Source organism: Momordica charantia, assembly GCF_013281855.1.
Source record: "Momordica charantia cultivar OHB3-1 chromosome 4 unlocalized genomic scaffold, Mcharantia_2.0 BLBB01000004.1, whole genome shotgun sequence".
Lineage (NCBI taxonomy): Eukaryota > Viridiplantae > Streptophyta > Magnoliopsida > Cucurbitales > Cucurbitaceae > Momordica > Momordica charantia.
Genome location: NW_028275162.1, coordinates 6611394 through 6632498, shown reverse-complemented (window position 1 = coordinate 6632498; position 21105 = coordinate 6611394). Strand labels below are relative to the sequence as shown.

The following is a 21105-nucleotide window of genomic DNA, read 5'->3' as shown; positions in this document are numbered from 1 at the left end:
TCGTTGAGTAGCTCAATATTTATAGGAGCATACCAATGCAAGAGATAAGATTGATACTACATTGGGAGTGGTTGGATTAAGAAGAATTTTATGATTGGATATGTTGATTACAAGTTTCATTGGAATATGATTCTCCTTCTTGGACCCTTTATTTGTCAAGATCCATAAAGAAAAAAAGTTGTAGGATAAAATGCGTGGACCTGTTTGAGCACAAAATTCACTCAAATTTCTCACGAATCTCAATGGGAATTGACCTGCAAAAGAGAAATGAGTACCTCGACGCTCAAGTCAGTATATATCCAAACTATTTCACACTCAAATTCATGTCAACTCGTGCATCTTTGAGGTATTTTTAGTCATTTAACGTCTAGATTATAACTGCCCATTATCATGCAAAAATGGCAAAGCAAAATAGCGGCAAGTGAGTGGTTTAAGGCAAATATGTCCAAACTTCCCGTAGTCGAACTTCCAAAATCAACTGATTTGTTATGGGTGGTGGTCGTCTGATTGAGTTTGGACTTCTTGAGTCGGTCTTCGTGTCAACGTCAACAAGAGTGGTTGGATTAAGAAGAATTTTATGATTAATATTTGCATGTTGATTTCAAGCTTCATTAGAATATGGTTCTTCTTCATGGACCATTTATGGTTAACATCAATAAAGAAAAAGTTGTAGGATAAAAAGTACGGAGTCTCTTTGAGCATAAAATTTCACTCAAACTCGTCACAAATTCAAATTGGAATTAATCTGCAAAAGAGAAATGAGCAATTAGATGCTCAAGTCTGTGTACGTCCGAACTATTTCACTCTCAAATTAATATCTAGATTCGTACGTCCATGAAAATCAATTTATCCTAGTTATTTATAGGCAGCTAACAGCTAGATTATAACTGTCCACGATATCTCATTGGTAAAATCGTAGGGCAATATGCAGAGTAGTGGCAAGTGGGTGGTTTGAGGCAGGTATGTCTGAACTGATCCCATGGCTGAACTTCCAAAATCAACTGATTCGCTGCGGGCAAGGGTAGTTTGATTGAATTTGAACTTCTTGAGTTGATCTCCATGTCATTTTCAATGAGAATCGTTGGATGAACAAGAATTTTATGATTTTCGTTGGAATATGCATGATTCTTCTTCTTCCACCATTTATTGTTAACATCAATAAAGAAAAAAAGTTTTATGATAAAAAGCATGCGTCTATTTGAGCATAAAATTTCACTCAAACTCGTCACAAATCCCCATTGGAATTGATCTGCAAAAGAGAGATGAGCACTTCGATGCTCAAGTTAGTGTACATCCGAACTATTTCACTCTCAAGTTAATATCGAGATTCGTGCATCTCTGAAGATCAATTTATCCAAGATATTTAGATAACTAATAGCTAGATTATAAATGCCCACAATGTATCATCTTTAAAATGTCAAAGCAATATGCGAAGTAGTGACAAGTGGGTGGTTTGAGGCAGATATATTTGAACTCCCCATGGTTAAACTTCCAAAATCAACTGATTCGTCATGGGCAGTGGTCGTGTGATTGAGAGTTCGAACTTCTTGAGTCGGTTTTCGTGTCAGCTTCCACGAGAGTAGTTGATTTGAAGTTTCATTTGGAATATGATTCTTCTTCTTGGAGGACCATTTATTGTTAACATCCCCAAAGAAAAAGAAATTCTAGGATTAAATAATGTAGGTATGGACCCTACTTACAAAATTCACTTAGACTAGTCACGAATTCTAATGAGAATTGACCTGCATGAAAAAAAAAATGAATACTCCGACACCCAAGTCAATAAAAATCTGAACTTTTTTACTCTCAAATTAATATCGAGATTCACGCGTCCTTGAGGATCAATGTACCATAACTATTTATAGGCAGCTAACAACTAGATTGTAACTGTCCATGATATCTCCTTTAAAAAGTAGCGGAGCAATATGCACAATAGTGGCAAGTTGGTGGTCTGAGGTTTATACGTTCGAACTGCCGCATGGCCGAACTTCCGAAATCAATTGATTAGCTATGGGTGGTGATCGTCTGATTGAGTTCGAAGTTTTTGAGCTAGATTTTGTGCCAGATTAACATTATATTTTATTTTTTTGAATACAACACGGGCTTGTGAGTATTATAACTTATGACATTTTGATGGGAGATAGATTTATGCTGAACCCAATTATTTGAGTTTTTTTGCAAAATTTATTATATTATTTGTTTTAGATTTAAAAAATTAAAACAATAATACTGAATAAATAAATTTTTTTTTAATTCTTAGGTTAAAATTTAGTCTTTGTTTTTAACTTTTACTCTTGTTTCCAATTTTGTTTTAAATTATACTTTTTAGTTTATTTCGTTTTATCTAAAAATAATACAGTATAGGACTTATAATAAAAACAATTTTTTTATTTTATGATAAATGTTATATTTTTTTATTAAACAAATTATATCATAGTATGAAAAGTTTTGTTATAAATAAAAATTCTTTTATATACTATAAACGTCCAAGTCTAATTAAAATTTTATTACTTCAAAAAATTTAAAATTAAAATGTACTATTATAATCCTACTAAACTTCAAATTTTAAATTTAAAGAATTTAATTTAATATTTAGCTTTACAAAAGTAAAATTTATATATTTCGACTTTGTAAATGACATGTTTTGTGACCACTTCTTTTTCCCTCTAAGAAGTAATAAGGTTCTCGAGTTACCAGTCTACCAATTGTATAAGTTTTAGAAAAGGCGAGTGCAAATCTAGCTACCTATGATACGTTTGATAACGTTCTTATTTCTTGTTTCTTATTTCTTGTTTCTATTTTTCTTAAAAAACTTAAGCATTTTACAACTAACTTTGTTCTTGTTTCTCATTTTTTGTTGGGAACATTCTGACAATTATATAAAATTTTTGGAAACAAGCAAAACAAGTTTCTCTCTCATTTCCAATTTGTTCAAAAACATAAATAAAAATATTGTTTCATCATACTAAAATTCTTAGAGGTTTGAACCATATAATACATTTTTCTTCATGAAAATAAAGAAACAGAAATAAAAAACAGGAACGTTATCAAACGATCCCTAGCTAGTTTTCCATTTCTTATTTTTTGTTTATCGTTTTTATTTTTTTGTTTCTCTGTTTCTTGTTTAGAAATTATCTCTCTTCGTAGGTCACTTAATACATGATAAAATAAATGATATTTCTTTAAGATACTTATTAAGTATAGATTACGAAATTTGAATTAAGATTTTTTGTCTTCAAGTTACCCTCAATTAATATCATCTTATTACATTTATTAAATATTTTTTTAAAAATATATTCTTTCTTGAAGGAATTAACTGTCAATTAATACTAAATTTTATAATTACTATTAAATGTTTATATTTTAATAGAGTATTCAACGAGTATATTGAATTCTATCATCCTCTAATTTTATATTTTAATGAAGTATTCAACTAATATATAGAAAGTATATTAAATTCTATAATCCTCGTTATTATATATTTTAATTACAAAATTATTTTCAAATTGCACTAATAAGATTTGTGAAATTCATTCCACTTAATTTTCTTTCCCGACACCCATTATTTTTTCCGGTATTTTATTTTACGTTTTCGCCAACCATTAGTTTTTGCTTTAACAATTATATACACTACAAGAATTTTGGTCAAAAAACGTCGGAAAAAGGTTCTGGCGACAAAATTTTTTCATCGCCATCATCGTCGCTGTAGCCTAATCATGAAAGGTCTTTGACAACAAAATTTGAATTTTTGTCGCCAAAGATCTATGGTGACGAAAATTAGATTTCATTGTCAAAGGCCTTTCGCGACAAAATCAGATTTGATCTTTAAATTATTTAATGGTGCATTATTCAAGTTATCAAACTTCATTGAAAAACTTGATTTTTTATTAAACCAATGAGATTTTCGTAGAGTTTTTTTTTTCAAAGTAATAGGCTAATGATAGAAATTGAATAGAAACATAATACTAGCTACAATATAAATTTAATTAAACATAAAAAGTTAAAATTAAAATTATTTCTTTTAAATGTAAAGCATATTTTCAAAAATAACTCCTTATTTATGAAAAAATATATTTAAAAAACTGAAACTATTGAGTCTCGCAAACGACATACACGAAGGTAGGGGTACGCTAGTGTGAGAGGAAGGCAACGAAGTAAAGGCTATTTTGCCCATCGAATAGTACACTATATATAATTTAATAAATCTAGGGGGCATGTGTCCCTAGTCACTTCGTGTACTAGAGGAGTGAAAAAGTCTCGAGCTAACTTATAAAGAAGAGATTACAATTTGTATTGACAACTTGGTTAATTGTAATTGACGGCTTTTTATAATGACACAAAAATGAAAGTATAGATTATTTTGCCTGATTCTGAGCAAAATAGGGCTTCAAAATTCCTCTTCCAGATTTAAGTTCTTTAATTTTCCTACTGTATAGAAATTTTGAAAACAAACAAAACAAAATTTTCTTTCTTTTTCCCATTTCCAATTTATTCCAAAATGTAGATGAAAATATTGCTTTATCATACTTGAATTCATGAATCTCGAGGTTATACAGAAGCAGAAACAAAAAAACAAGAACGTTACTAAACGAGTCCATATTATCTAATAACTTGAGCATAACTCAATTAGTTAAGGTATATATAATCCACCAAAAGTTGTCATAGGTTTTTGAATCTCCACCTAATATGTTTAATTCAAGAAAATAATAATAATAAGATAAAATTTTTAACAAAACTGAAAATAGAAAGTTTAAGAACCTACTGGATAAGTTAGAAATCTATTAAACACTCCCCTAAAATTCAAGGACTAAGCATTGAAATTTAACAATTTCATTTATGTTTTTGAAAAACCGGAAATGGGAACAAGTAACCAATATTGTTTCCAAAAATTTCGATATCAACAACAACCAAATAGTTATGTGAAAAACATAAACATTGCCAAACGACTCTAAAACCCAATTTTAATGAAGGTACTTTTTAATGTAAGCACTCCCTCAACAGACCCCAAAACATGTTACCCAATACCCAATGCCAATGAATATAGCAAACTAAATACTAAATAGGCATTATAGGATATAGAGTTGTTTGTCATGCCAACAAAGCCTTGATAACCAAGGCCAAGCAGTCACAGCTTCATAACCAAGAGAGTTTCCAAGCTAACCCGAAACTAAACAAACCTAACGTGTCGAGTAGATAACAATTACACATCATCACGAAACGAAGACGAAAGCAGAGTTGTTGATAACAAACTATAATGCTGGTGTAGAAAGACTTGAAAGAAAACAAACCAGTTTGTCTCACTGAGCGCTCAGAACTTCAATTTCAAAGACCAGGGCTGAATTAGGCTGTATGCCCCATGCAGGGAACCCACCAGAGCCATAAGCATAGTCTGGAGAGCACTGGACATTCATCCAACATGGAAAAAAGAAAAGGTGAGCCAGATATGATAATATGTGAAAATCATGTATTCTATTAGCAGCTAATAATCCAAAGGCCAGTTTCGTAACATTCTCATTTTCCTTTCTTGTTTTTGATTTCTCCCGTTTCTCGTTCTTTCTTTTCTAATAAAGAAAAAACAAGATTTTGTTTGTTTATTGAAAAACGAAACGGAAATGTATTTTGTAACCATTTCTTGTTCTCTCGAATATTAAATTAAAGAAAACAAAAATATTACATGGAACTTTATTTTTTCAAATATAATATTACAAAATTTGATGTCATATTTAATTATTAACATTTATTATGCATTCTATCAGTAAAAAAATGTTAAAACATTACTTTTATATATGAGTTTGAAAAACTAGAAACGGAAACAATAACCAAAAAACTTGTTTTTTCTTTTTCTAAAATTTGTATAGAATTTTGGGAATGTTTCTGAAAATGAGAAAAAAAAAACAAGAATTAGTTATCAAATGCTTATGTTTCTAAAAAATTGGAAACAAGAAATAGGAAGGTTTTCAAACTGACCTAAGATGTGAGCACATTGCTGCATAGCATAGCAGCCAGGGCTCCAGAGTTTTAAGAAAATAATTTACTTACATGAAGGGCCATTTTTATTATGTATCATTATCGGGATTGGGAAGACAAATGGCTACTCTCGTAATAACCTAAACTTAGGGTGTTTAAAAATATCCCAAGTTCAGAACTGGACACATTTAAACCATTCCGACTCTACTATGTTACTCAAGTAGAAAAATTTCTGCCCATAATACAGAAATTGAAACATTTTTTTGGTGACTAAAACAAAACTATAAGCTGTTAAATGTGGAGACCAATATGGTCGTTCAAATCATTTTTTATGTGTATAAACATAAACAGAATATTTCTTACGAACTAGTGATTGGATTAAGAGTGTGTATCATTTGGAGAATGAAACAGAAGTAAATATTTTACCCGGAGACGAGCAACTTCTCCCAGATGCATGTCAAGCACACCTTCATCCCATCCTACAAATTCCATCAAAGAGATGAATAAATAAATTCCAGATTCTAAATAAACATCAAAATAGTTAATTGCCAGCAAATATTCAAATAACATTTTTCAAGAAGCGATAGCAAATTTATAAAAATTAACAAAATTTTCTTTGCATCCCGCACTAAGGATCCATGATTTTTGAGTGAGATTTGCATGGCTAAGAAAGACTCTAGTTGCATCCATTATGCTTAAATGTTTGAAAACATCAATCATACTTTGGAAATAAGATAAAATAGTGAACTGAATTCTAGAAAGTGACTTAATGAGCCCTATGAAGCTGCGAATAATACATCCTTTGATTGGAAAACAGAACAAAAATAAATAAAAGAAAAACTATTGATATGGCGATGTAGAAATAATACTTCAAATATAAAAAATAAATAAATAAACAGCATTTTGTTACATCAATGGAACAAAGAAGCCTAGAGTTGAACATGTAAAGCGCTTTATCCTTTTAAATTATTGTTCAACTCTTATTGTAACCCTGAACAATCATGGCATTATTATTTCATACTCAATCTTTAAACTTCTCGAGTTAGTTGTCACTTCCAATGACTGTTGAAAAGGTTACATCCAGTAAAAGGGTGCTAAAGTGTCCACACGAAATACCTATATGTATTTTACTGCAAAGACTAAGAGTGACCTGGCATCAACAATTTACAAACATGGTTCTTCCAATCTTAGACTACCCCCAAATCAACTCTAAGTTTTATTATGCTAAATATATAAAGTTGTCCCTAATGTACATATCATTAACTTTGTCCCTGATATTTTCATGATAACTTTTTGTCCATGATATTTTCATGACAACTTTGTCCCTGGTATTCTCAAAGTTGAATGTGAAAAAAACTTGTAAGTTTGACACGAAAATATAATTTTTCAAAGTTAAGGGAGCGAAAAGAAATAAGGAATAAAATAAGTGTTTGATCAATAATTATAAGCAGATTTGATATAAATTTCCCAAGTTAAGGGAAGAAAAAGGAATGGAATATGCAGGACGATACCTTTTATAACTGAGCCTTGACCAATTTTAAATGAGAAAGGTTTCTGTCCAGGGTCCTTTGTGCTAAATAAAAGTTTATAAGGCATCAGTAAGTAAATCTTCAGGTACATTGTAATGCAGATTTGATATAAATAGACGGGCAAACAGCTTACCTCCAAAACTTCTCAGACAGGTTACCATTCTTTCCTGAAGAAGAAATTCAACAGTGAAAAAAAAACGAAAGAGTATAACATTAAAGGAAAGGAGAATAGTGATTTCCCTTGATAAAACATTATATCAACTGTCAAATTCTTACCTAACCATTAACCACATCATTTTTAGTAAAGATTTGAACGTAAAAGTAGATTATTATGCAAGATCAATGACAAACAATTTCATAGACAATTTGGTGCTCTACAAAGAAGGGAATGAAAAAAATAGCCAGGCTCAAGCGTTGGCATTGTAGATAATAAAACAAATGAAATCAACGCTCAAAGTGTTAAAAGTTGTAGCTTTATAACCTTTCAATCATTTCGATCCTTACAAACAGACGATATACACAATTCAATGTTGGAGAAAAAAAATACGCAAAGAGATATACATCTTGATTCAGCAGTACTAAAAAAAGAAAAAATATATATATTGAACCATCATCTATGATCAAACCACTATGAAACCCCTCAGAATTCGATCTCACGATTCAACCTTTGAACTGTAATTGCCGAATTGAAAAATAGTATGCAAAAAAAACGTAGAATCAAACACTAGTCAGACTGAATTGAGCAAAAAAGCCGCTAAACAAAGATGTAACTGAAGAAGGAGCAAAAGCAAACTCAATTTCTGGAGGAAATGAAAGACGACTAGTCTCAGAAAACTGACCGTAACCAGTGCAGTGGACGGTGACCAACTGGCCGGCGGCGGGTTTGGGCCCCGTTCCAGGTCTCAGCACCTCCTTCTCCACTCCCATTGCTGCTCTGTTCTGCAACCGCAGTTCTCCTTCTCTGTGCTTTGTTGTTAGGTTATGATTATTTAGGGCTTCTAACTTAGCATAAGTACCTCCACACTCCACCCACCTAAAATTTTGGTTAACCATTTATTTATTGGAGATTTATAATTGATAGCTAAAATATTTGTCCTATATTAATAATAAATTAAGGGATCAAAATTGTCACTTTTAAAATGAATTACAATTTTTAAGGTACGTGGTCGTTCCTTCTTAATTAGTTCCTAAAGTCGGGAAAGAGTGAATTTCATATGGTGTAATTACGTTTCCAACTCTCTACTCGGTTCCGTCTCCAAAATGATAGGAATTTTGAGTCGGCAACCTAAGTCACTTTCACCCATACAAATCAAATGACAAACCCTCGTAGATAGGAGTTCGGAACTCACTCAGGATTAAGATTGAGTTACATGATCATTTTGTGAAATATTAATCTAAATAGTTAACGATGTTAATGATTTCGAAGTCCGATCTTATATAAACTCATTGTATGGAATACCCTCACTCGCATGTCACTACATGAACAACATGGATAGAGTCGTTTGTAACTGTTACCAAGTCATATCCCTAAGTGTTACCAGGATAAGGTACCCAACTTTATTTGTGTACTATAGACCATTGAGGTTATTACTAGAACATTATCCACTTGTATGTCGAATATATATTGTATATCAAATATTTACATTGTATAGTAAATATATATTGTATATAAAATATGTACATTGTATAGTAAATATATACTGTATATCAAATATATACTATTCTAGTTACATTAAAAAACTTTGGATCTTAGTTTATTGGAATATGAGTAATGTAAAGAAATAATAAGATAACTCTTTATTGAATAAATAATTTGTTCATAAATTACAAATACCCAAGCTAAGGGCACCAAACCCAACATATAGGCTAAGGCATCAGCCTTGAGATTATCACACAAAGTATCGGTGTAGTGGAAAAAAGGGAAGCCAAACTGTTGAAGAAGCTGTCGAATTTAAGTGATCTCATTTCAGGCATGGGTCAGAGCCCGATATTTAGACTCAGTGTTGGATCGAGCAATAGCATTCTACTTCTTCGAGGACCAGTATATCAATGAGTCACCAAAGAAAACACAGTATGTAGCATTATACTTGCGATCGTCAATGCTGACGGCCTAGTCTGCATCTGCGTAAGCTGTGAGAGTGAGACAATCAATATGCTAAATAACCACACTGAGGGTAGGAATACACTTAAGATAGTGAAGAACACGTTTGACGAAATTCCAATAAACATCCGTGGGGGCCTATAAAAACTAACTGAACTTGTTTACGACGTAAGAAATGTTCTGTTGGGTGTGTGTCAAGTATTGCAATGCACCACAGTGTTGCGATAGAGAAAAGAGTTTGTCATGAGTTGATCATCACTGAGGGAGAGCTGGGTGCTAGTGACAGCGAGAGATGGGCACGACTTGAGGTGCTACAGGTTTAGTTTAGAGAGTAGATCGTCAATATATTTTGCTTGACTAAGTAAGAGACCATAGGCAAGTGGTCAATTTGAATGTTGAGGAAGTAGCGCAATCGATCGAGATCCTTGAGGACAAATTGACTGTCCAGCATACAAATGAATTTATCAATGAATGTGGATGTCGTCACTTCATGTGAGAATAACATCATCAACATGGATTAGAAGAAGAATAATTGTAAGTATGACCTTAGGTAGTAAAGAGAGACATCTCATTTGGAGTGTTGAAAGCCCCAGGATAACAACATGGACTTTAACTCATCATTCCATGCTCGTGGTGCATGTTTGAGTTTAGTTGATCAAGACACCACCTTGGAGGGAGTTTTGGTATTCCAACCATTTCTTATAGGTTAGAAGCTCCACATGTATTTCTGACCATGATAGATTTACTTTTCCTTTAATGACAACCACGATGGGATTGTGTACTCTTCATCTAAGCCTGTCAATATTTGAGAAAACCAAGTCTCCGACAGATATTAGACTACCCACTAAGGCCAAGTTATCAGCATGATTTTTCATAAGTTTTAAATATTCGGTCATTTGTAACGAGCCTTCGCGGGTTTGTTGAAATACCTATTTTAGGTAGTCTTTTTCCTCTCTGGATTGGACACCAAAAAGTTCTTGAACTGTCGTCTATAGTTCTCGAGGTGCAAATACCCATCACTTACATGGCTATGTCTGCTATCATCAAGTTGTAAAGCCAACTCAAGAGTAGTTGATCTATTGTGATCCACGCCTCGTACGCAAAGTTTAAAGTGGGGGAAGATTGCAATGAGGTGATGCCTTCTACATTAGTTGGTGAGTCTGTTGGAACAAGATTCATGGGAGGACATGGCTTGTCTCCTGTTAGCTTCACAGGATTGGTAAATCCTAATTATGTCACAGTAGGAAGTTTCCTCCGTCCATAGAGGTAATTTGATTTAGTAGGTTATTCAATGGCGGACTAGTGAAGATGGTGTCACTCACTACTGCCAGTGGAATCACAGTTTGATTGGATAAGTTGGAGATCGTTATAACCTACTCTGGTAGCAAGTAAAGAAAGCAATTAACGCAGAAAAGAAAGTAATTTAAGAAAAGCTTTTGATTTGATTTATGTATGTTTGAATACTGTAAGTTCTCACCTTTAAATAGAAGAGGTGAGAGAATTAAATTTAGAAATAAAACAATGGAAGATTTCGTATAATAGTAGTTACACATATATTAACAACATTAATTTGAATTTGAAAAGATTAGGGAGTTAAACCAATCTAGTCGGACTTGCCGTGCGGAACACCGATTACACCCTGATTTTTCAAAACCTATGCATAAAGTTGTGATATCCCTTCTATCTATTCCTAATGTAAGGAATTATTTTATTTTCTCGGTAAATTTCATCGAATTGGTGTATTCATCACAATTTAGACAAGTGATCAAACATAATTTTTTTAGGTCAAACCTTGCTATATTTCCTTGAATGTTAAAGGCATAGCTTTTATTAGATAATCTCCTTATTAAATATACTAGCAATTGTGAATGACATCACTTAATTCTAAATGATAAACAATGTTTAAAAAGTCATTCTTGGAACAATTCCATTTGGGTTTAGGGAAAAGTTTCTACGATGTTATCTAAGATTTATAATTTTGAGTAAACTTTCCACCTATAATTATAATTCTAAATGAATTTTTTTTTGTTGGAGTAAAACATAATATATCAACATTCAAGTATATCATTGGTATATCAACATTCATTTCAAAGTATATGAACTTTCAAATTAGGTATGATATATAAAATTAGATCTATCAATGATATATCAAATCAGGTATTTCAGCACACACATATATATCAATAATTAAATAAGTTATATCAGTGATATATGAAAAGCTCAATAATTTATCAATAGTATATATATCAGTAATTAAATAAGGTATATTAAAAGTAAGTCAGAGACTAAATGGTGTGACTTTGATTATGGTGATTCGTTTTTTTTTCTCTAAATTTTCTTTCACCTTTTTCTTTTAATTTGTGAAAAGATCATATGAGCGGTGAATTGACAATGAGATTTTCCTATTTGAGAGAGGTTTTACAATGGTAGTTTTTTTCTTCTGTAAATTTGTTCTTTAGGAGTGAGAGAAGAGAGACTTTACAATATGGATTTTTCTATTTGAGATTGGCTTTACCATTGTAGATTTTTTTTAATGTAAAATTTCTTATAATTTTTTCTTTTTAATTTGTGCGAAAAGGATCGTATGAGTGATGAATTGCCAATGAGATTGTACGGGGACAGGCTTTACGACGGTGGAAATAGTTTATATAATATTTGAATGACTCATCTTATTATTATTTTTTTTTTTTGATGAAAAGTTGGAAAATGATGGGTTTGAGTAGAGGCGACTCAACATGAAGGGGATCTTAGACAAAACTTTGATTTAGAGGCCTTAATATAGAAAAGATCATCCAAAATTTATTTTTCTTACTTTTTGAAATGCAAAATTATGTATCAAAATTTGATAATCTAAGTTCTTTGATATATCATTTTCAATGAACAATATGATCACTCCATTTAATTTAATCTTTCTTGTGACAAAGTTGACCTTAAATACGATTAATTTTAATTTTGAAAAGCTTCTTTTAGCAGAAGCAACAGTTACCGGTATGGTTAATAATATTTTATAAGCAATATATGCATTTGTAAAAGCGTTTACCTTTTTTATATAATTTAATATTTTGATAGGATAGTCAGTTTAATTTTACAAGACTTCTCTTAATTTTTTTAATTCAAAAAATAAATCTAAATGGATAATGTCAGTACATGTATCATGTTTTTATATATTTTCAAGATTACTACAATATCTTTTCAGATTATCATCATCTAATGACTTTGAAATTAAAATTTTCCTATCAAATAAGAAGTTAAAAGATATTTCCATATACGTGAAATTGAATCTTGCAGTGATCGTTTTTTTTCAATATCAACTTTCTCATCAAATTGTTTTTTATTTTTTGAATCGTTATTTTTTCGTGAAATATTGATTATATTTTCATATCATTTCCAATTTCCTTAGCAATCCTTTTTTTCTATAGTTCCTCGCTCTGGTTTGGTTTGATTTTCATGATTAGATGCTTCATTTATTCAACAACCATATTATCATCTACTATTTTTATTTTATCACTTGATTTGTCTATATTTATCATTTCTTCTATAATTTGATCATTTTTATTACTTTTACTTCCAATAACAAATTTATCGAGAGCACCTTTTTAAGATTTATGTTTTTTTACTCTTCTTTTATTTTATATTTTCATATCTACATTCATATTTTCACATATTGATATTCTAAGTATAAGTAAATCTCTTATATTAGGTTTTGAGCAATCAACAGTATGAAATAATTTATAAAAAAAAAAGTAAAAAATTTTGAATGAAAAACCTGGAACTTTGAAGCGCTAGGTTGAATTGAGGAAATAAGAAGGTTCGATTTCTACCATAGCAATTGATAATATTATGAGACCACACAGAAGATCAAGATAAAAATTTGAGATTTGAGAGAGATGGAGAGTACTGAGAATGAGAGAGGGGAGAGTGGAGACTACTACACAGAGAGAGTGAGAGTTCGAACCTAAAATTAGTGTATCCTAAATAATATATTTATGAAGTTTTTTTATAGATCTTGAAAAGTTTTGGTTAGTGAAAAAAATAAATAAAAAGATGAAAAAATATGGAATGTCTCCCACACTCCCAACTTAGGCAAATCGAAATTTATGAACCTATTAATTGTGGATTTTTTTAGTAGTGTATATTTTCAATATTATAAAAAAATTATATTTAAATTTATTTATAATTAAAAATTAAATTAAATAAATATCAATATTATATATTATAGGAAAAATATGAGGCCTTCCTAAAATGGGGGCCTTAGGCGGTCGCCTCGCTCGCCTATAGCTTAATCCGGCCCTGGTTTTAATAAATATATGGACATAACTTATATGTTTAGAACTATTTATGTCAACTTAACAGATTGTAATTTAATTTATGAAGATTGCAACCCTTGTTTAAGTTTTTATTTATTTAATTTTGAATTGAATTGATAAGAGAAATTCATTATAAATAAATAATGTAATAATAATATCAAAAAGATTTTTTTTAAAACTTCAATATAAAAAATAAAATTTATTACTATTAAATAGAATTGAAATCATTTAAGTAATATAATATAATTTTAAATGAATTACAATAAGATAAGGGTATTATGGTAATAATCATATGTCTGATTCCGATAACAATCTGAATTGGTTTTTTATTGTGATTTTAGATAGTTTCAAACTTTCAAGTAAAAAAGAATAGCAATTTTCATTTACATTGATTCGGATTGATTTTCATTTCAATTCAGGGTCATTCTGATTCCTTGTGAGTACACATGGTCTAAATGACATGATTATGAGATATATCTAAGACTTGAGGTGTAAATTAGACTTGACGCCTCCAAATTTTATTACTTTTGCAGAATTGATATTTGGTTGCTAATTTTACAAAAAACTTTTTCTTTTTCTTTTTTTTTTTTGCTAATTTTGCAATTGCCCATCTTTATTTTTGGTGTTAAAATGAGACGTTTCTTATTTTTAGTTGACAATTGTATAAGATGGAATTAAATCTTTTCATATATAAAAATTAGATGAATGTAGTTTTCTTTTAAGATTTTTTGTTTAGTACAATGTTGGGGTGAGAGTTTGAACTAACGACTCTTTTAGTTGAAAATAAGTTCCTTAATTTGTTTATCTATGCTTAGGTTAGATTCTTAAGAATTGATTGAAGACTTGAACTATGAATCATTAGCCTCATATGACCTAAAACAGATTTAGTGTTAAGGATCTCACATTAAAAAGATCAAAGAACGTATCAAGCTTTATGAAGTACATGAGCTACTTATCTCATTGTCTATTAATTTTGGAATCCAACCTACGAGTATTGATAAGGTATCGGAGTCGCACCATACCTAACAAAGAATACAGCACTAATCACTGATTGGTTTCAATTCTACCACTAAACCAAGGGCTAATTGAGCGGTCATTTACACCCCTACTCAACGTTGACAAACTCCCTCTCTCACGTTGGATTAAAAAAAAAATATTATTATTTTTAAACATATTTTAAAAACATATATTTCCAAACTATTTTTGAAATATTGTAATTTTTAAAAATTATTTTTTAAAATATTGTTGTTTTGACTACCAACGACGACTTTGCAACGTTTATAGTACCTTATAGTTATAGGTCATATGATCGAGTCTTGAAAGTAAAAATTACAAAAACTCAAACTCATGACCTTATAAATATCAAAAGGGCCACATAACCACTTCACCAAACAAGCTATTCAGTGGCGGATCCAGGATTTTCGTCGAGGGAGGCTTACTTAAAATTTAGTAGAAATAATTTATGAGTTAGTAATCTCAAAATTCAAAACTAAATTGAATTATTAATTTAGTATATCATTATTTTCTCTACGAATTTTAATATTATGAAATAGATGTCAAACCAAGCATAGTTCAAGTGGTTAAGGCATCTATTTCTGATCAATAGATCATGAGTTCGAACCCCTACCCCCACGTGTTGTATCAAAAAAAAAGTAACAGTTCCAAAATTTTATATGATATTAGTATTTTGATTATTAGTTTGTTCAATAAAAAACATGATGAATTTTTATATGGTAATATAGAAGAAATAAGGAGAATGAAACTTGAAATAATAAATAGAATTTTTTATTTAATAAGAATTATAATGCTTTTTATTCAATTAATTTTTAAAAAATATTTTATTAAAATTAATTTTTATTAACTTATATATATTTGATATAAAAAATAAAACAAAAATTGTAATATTGTATTTTAGTTATTAGACAATTAGTTTTCTAAATTTTTTATTTTAAATTCAAAGTAAAATTATATAAAATAACAACAATTAAATATAAAAAAATTTGATGATTAATGAAGAATATATATATATATATATATATATATATATATATTTATTAGTACAATAATTTATAGTAAATATATTACCTATACATAATGCAACATATTAATTGGAAAGAAAAATAAACCTTGAAATTGCTAACAATAGTTAGACCAAAAAAAACTGTAAATATATAGTTATAAATTGAAGAAAAAAAATTATTTTAAGTTTGAGACCGTAAGATGATTGCACCAAATAAGAAAATTACTTTTAAAGAAAATTGGGATTTGAATATCCTACTTTTCTTTTCTTTAAAATTAATATATTTATATAAAGGAATTTTTAAAATTTTCAATAAAAATAATAGGGAATCACAGAAGATTTTTCTTTTATTTTTTTAAAGGGAGAAATTATATATGATTCTATTGTTTTTTTTTCTTTTATTTTCAAAATTGAGAGGTTATATGAAAAATAAAATCTAGGTTAAAATACTCTTTTTGGTTACTGTACTTTCAGAGTTCATTTTGGTCCATGTACTTTTAAAATGTTCCTTCTAGTCCTTGTATTTTTAAAATGGTTCATTATGGTCACTGCTCTTAATCCATCATTAAAAAATATCGTTAAATAGATAACAGATTATAGGTTCAAATCTCCATACTACATGTTAGTGTACTTGAGATATTCTCCTTAATGAAATATTACATCACTGCCCTATTTATAGTAAAGACATTCGAAACAGAACTATTAACTAAATAACAAAATGTTAACCAAATAAATACCCAACTATTACTTTCGTTATAATACATATAATATCTCGGGAAATTGACATAAATGGCCTTCCAACGAAAAACTTTTTGCTCAAATGACCCACCCCTAAAAAAATGTTTCTAATGGCCAATTAGTACCGTCAGAAAAAGTAAATGTACCCAACTACCCCTGAAAAAACGACTAAATTCTCGGGCGAGGTCGAAAATTTCATGGGCGAGAAGTGTAGAGAATTTGTTAACCTACATTAATTTCACGTCCGTGAAATGCATCTGTCTTAACCGAAAATTGAAGTTTTCCAATTAAGGAAAACACCTAACTCGCATATTCAACAAACATTCCCACGAAGGACTTTAATTTTCATCAGTTCATCTTGTACTCAGCTCTGAGAGAACAAAAAGAACTACGTACCTCCAAATTACCTCTGACTTTTCCATCTGAAAGTGATATTTTTGTACATCAACAAGGTAAGTGATCTTTATTTTTTAGAATATGTTTGTTTTCACCTATGAACTTGCACATTTGCACCGCTAGCTTTTGTATAATTTTTTTTTCGTTTGTAATTTTAATTATGAACAAACTATTGCATCGATTTATAAAATTAATGTAGGTCAAAAAATACACCGGTTCGCCCATACTTCAATGGTGAGTTTCTCCCTAAAAAATGGGATCCTCTCTTGAGTTAGAGTCGCGAAATTGGAACCCGTTACATCGTACTCAAAAAACTTAACACAGGAAATACCACAATCACCTGAACCAGTCTGCTGTGGAGCCCCGGTTACTCGACGGATGCGCCATGGTACAGTGGGTATGGTAGGCCTCAAAACCCTAACTCTGGCTCTACACATCAACGCTGGGAGAATGACGCTCATCGGTTTCAACTCCTCCTCCAGAGTAGCCGGTGTTGTGATTGCCATCATAGAATCCCATACGATGATCTCACTTTCTTGCATGTCGAATGCAAACCATGATCCAATGATTTCCACCGATGTTGTATGACAAGTATACAACATGAGGTCCAGCCACCGTGTCCCATAGTTTGTGTGAGTGCCGTCGACATAGCTCATGATCGTTTTGTATCGACTCTCCCAGTCATATTCGGCCGACACTATTGCTGGAACGGCATTGGGGGCGATCAATCTCTGGTATATACCATCGGTCTGGCGGAAGAAGTTCTACAGTTGACAATAGAACATGATTAGATCATGGTCAAAACCTATAATACTACGCAAAACTTATAATACTACATAAAAGCAAACCGCAAGCAATATGTCACCAGTCGTAAACCTCCTAGAGCACAAGTCGGGACGCTGCTCCAGCTTGTTCCGTGTGAACATGACCAGCGAATCGATTACCTGTGCGTACCGATATTGTTACACACATGAAAACAACGTTATAAATTAACAGTATAGTTTTGATTATGTACCTCGCTGATCAGCCACTTGTCCGACGTTAAAAGGTCACGAAACCACGTCTTGTCCTTCTTACCATAGCACGATTTCCTCTTCGCATGCTTCGTGATAGGGCTACTCATCCAATTGTGGAACTTGGTGACCTGCTCAGGAGGGATCCGTACTAGCGGATCATACTGGATAGCCTTCTTTTTCCTCCCGTCCTCCATGACCACAAACGATCCACGGTGCCTTCCTCTTCCGAGAGCCACGTCGCGGATTCGGTGGTGCAACTGGCTGCGATAGCACACGACCTCATCTCCGTCCATGTGTGATTTAACCTCCCTCGTTTCCTCCATGTCGGAATCCGTGAAATTGTCCATGTAATGTTCCTAAAGCGGTACTATTAGAATAACAATTATTTCCTAAGCATAACGACAATAGAAACCAACTACGTACCTTGTCGGTTGAGGAATCGGTTAATTGCGAATCAATAATAATGTGCTCCACCAGTGTTGACTCGACACATTCTTCGACTTTATCCTTGCCAGATTCGTGTTGCTATGAAAAAAAAATTATTAATAAATGCAGTGGAAAATGAATACGCATAAATCACATAACCATTCATACCAAACGCTTCGGTGTAGGATGTCCCCCCAAGTCGAGTCCGAGAATGACCCGATCGTGAGTCGGGGGAAGTTCTTTGACTGCTTCATCATGTTTTTACATTAACAAACCACGTGAGTTCAATAAAACTTAGTTGAATGTCCAAACTCGCGACGTATATAGTACGTACCTTTACAGTATCGACCACCGTGTCATCACCGCCGGCGCCCACATCTCCCGACCCATCTGCAATACCAACATTAGGCGCGGTACAATCAACCGACCCAGCACCGGCATCCTGCTCGATAGTATCTCCCAGCTCAATACCGGTATCCGCCTCGGTGCTCTCTCCCGATCCACCACCATCCCTCGGCTCACCACGATCCCTTGGATCTGTACCATCTCCCAGCTCATCACCATCTCTCGGGCCAGCACCACCGCCCGAGTCGGTACCTTTTCTTCTCCTCATGTCATCCTCGTCAACATGTAAGTCTACATATTCAGCGACACGTTAATAACAAGTAGAAAAAAAAACCAAAAGTATAAGCCATAACAAATGACCATTGTACAAATATTCGTACCTTAGCAAGTCGCCTCAAATACTTCTTGATTGCTTTCAATTCAGCCTCCATGCCAGACATACGCTCGCCAATACGCTTGTCTATGTTCTTCAAGTGTTTCTCAACCTTCCTCAAGCGCATGCTAGATGTGCGAGCGTTATTCTGACCTTTAGAATCGACAATGTTCGTACCGATGCCTCGTCCCTCACGCACAGCTGATGGTCCAACAGCATCACCTTGGCCCACATTAGGCTCCTGTGGGCCCTCACATACACGTGACTGCGGTTGAGCATCATCGCCTTGACCCCAGCAGGATCCTCTACGACCTCACGTACACCCGCTTGCCCAACATCAACATCCATGGCGTCGTCGTCATCTGCTTCAGGTGGTTCGAAGGCTCACCTCATGAAGCTCGTCTCAGCATCACTTGCCTCTAATCTTTGCGTTCTTCCCTGTGTGAATCATAAGGTACCCTCGCGGTAAATATAAGAGTTAATTTGCAATGCAACAAACAACCGACTCAAACTTACCGTTGTAGACCGAAAAATCTCCCGATCGAGCACATGCCATGCAGTCGAATGGCCACACCTCCATTGGAGGATACGTGGCACTGCATCCTCAAAAAATTTATTTGCGACCCGACCAGATAGGGAAGATATCACCTCGTACGCCCACACCTGTTTAAAAAAGAGAGTCACATTATAAACCATAACCGATGACAAACGATCCATAAATATTGGAAATGTATTTATGTCCATACCTAGAACACCCAGGAGAAACCATACAGGCTATATGATTTCCTGAACCCTCCATCCTTTGCCATCTTGGCTGGGCCACGACGAAGACTACCTATCGTCTTCTCGAACGATAGGGACGCCCAGTCGTAGTTGCAGCAGATCTCCCAGTCATCCACTATTCCTAACAGCGTCTGGTCGAACTTCACAGTTCTCTCCCTCCTTAGCAAGACCATTTCGACCATGTAAACAATGGATACCTTAACCGCATCGAAGTCATCCTGAAACTGGGCGGCTTCATATAGGTTTTCTAAATCACTCAACACAAGGTCAGACCTATCGTTAAAGTACAGAGCCCTAAGTCTATGAACATGAGTATCTTTCCTAACTAGGTTCCCGTCATACTTAAGGCCACTAATAAGGTCAAATTCCCTCCGTCCGAACGACACCTTTCTCCCAAACAGGTTGAAACTAATACTGTCCGCCGTACTATCCTCAACCTCTCTAAGTAATATATTGTGTACCAATGGCCCGTTAAAAACGAGGTCCACGTCCAGCAAATGACCGAATACGGTTTTCCTAAACATAGCTAGCTGTCTAGGGACCAATTTTCCCTTAATAGCAGTCACTGTCTTCGCTAGATGCGATAAACAGGACACGTTTGCAGATGCATAGATTGCAGGGTCAATTTTCGGTCTCAATTCCATACTTATAACCTGAATATAAGTAAAAACACAATTCAATATCATAGCCATACAAAACATATGCAAATTTAAAATGACAAAGGAAAAAAAAAAGGTCAAGCAATGTTCTGTTAAAATTCTGGAAAAGTTCTCGGTCGAGATCTCGCCCCGAGAAATTATATAGCTTCACAATTCTTTCAGGTGCTTTCTCGTTGTACCTCGAGCGTAATTTATGTTCAATTTCTCGTGCCAATCCAGGGCGAGATACCACCGAGAAATAACATATCACACTTAGTGCGCGAGATAAAACGTGAAAGCAACTGACAAAAATGTGAAGCTGTATAATATCTCGGGGCGATATCTCGCCCGAGAGAACCCCGAGAAATTTAACAGACGCAAACCACCCCAACCTTAATTTCTCGTGGTACCTCGAATGAGATGCCTCAGATGGATTTTTCTCGTTCGTATCTCGCCGGAGAGAACC

General features: G+C 32.9%; 1 protein-coding gene across 1 annotated transcript; it reads right to left on the bottom strand.

Moving 5' to 3' along the window:
- Window positions 1–5041: 5041 nt before the first annotated feature.
- FKBP12 (FK506-binding protein 12) lies at window positions 5042–8510 on the bottom strand. Its single transcript, XM_022286214.2, has 5 exons — window positions 8336–8510; window positions 7630–7663; window positions 7479–7540; window positions 6394–6446; window positions 5042–5399 (listed from the first exon to the last, which is right to left on the bottom strand). Exons 1-5 carry the CDS (start codon window positions 8421–8423, stop codon window positions 5298–5300), a joined length of 339 nt encoding a protein of 112 aa, XP_022141906.1. The 5' UTR covers window positions 8424–8510; the 3' UTR covers window positions 5042–5297.
- Between the last annotated feature and the right edge of the window lie 12595 nt (window positions 8511–21105).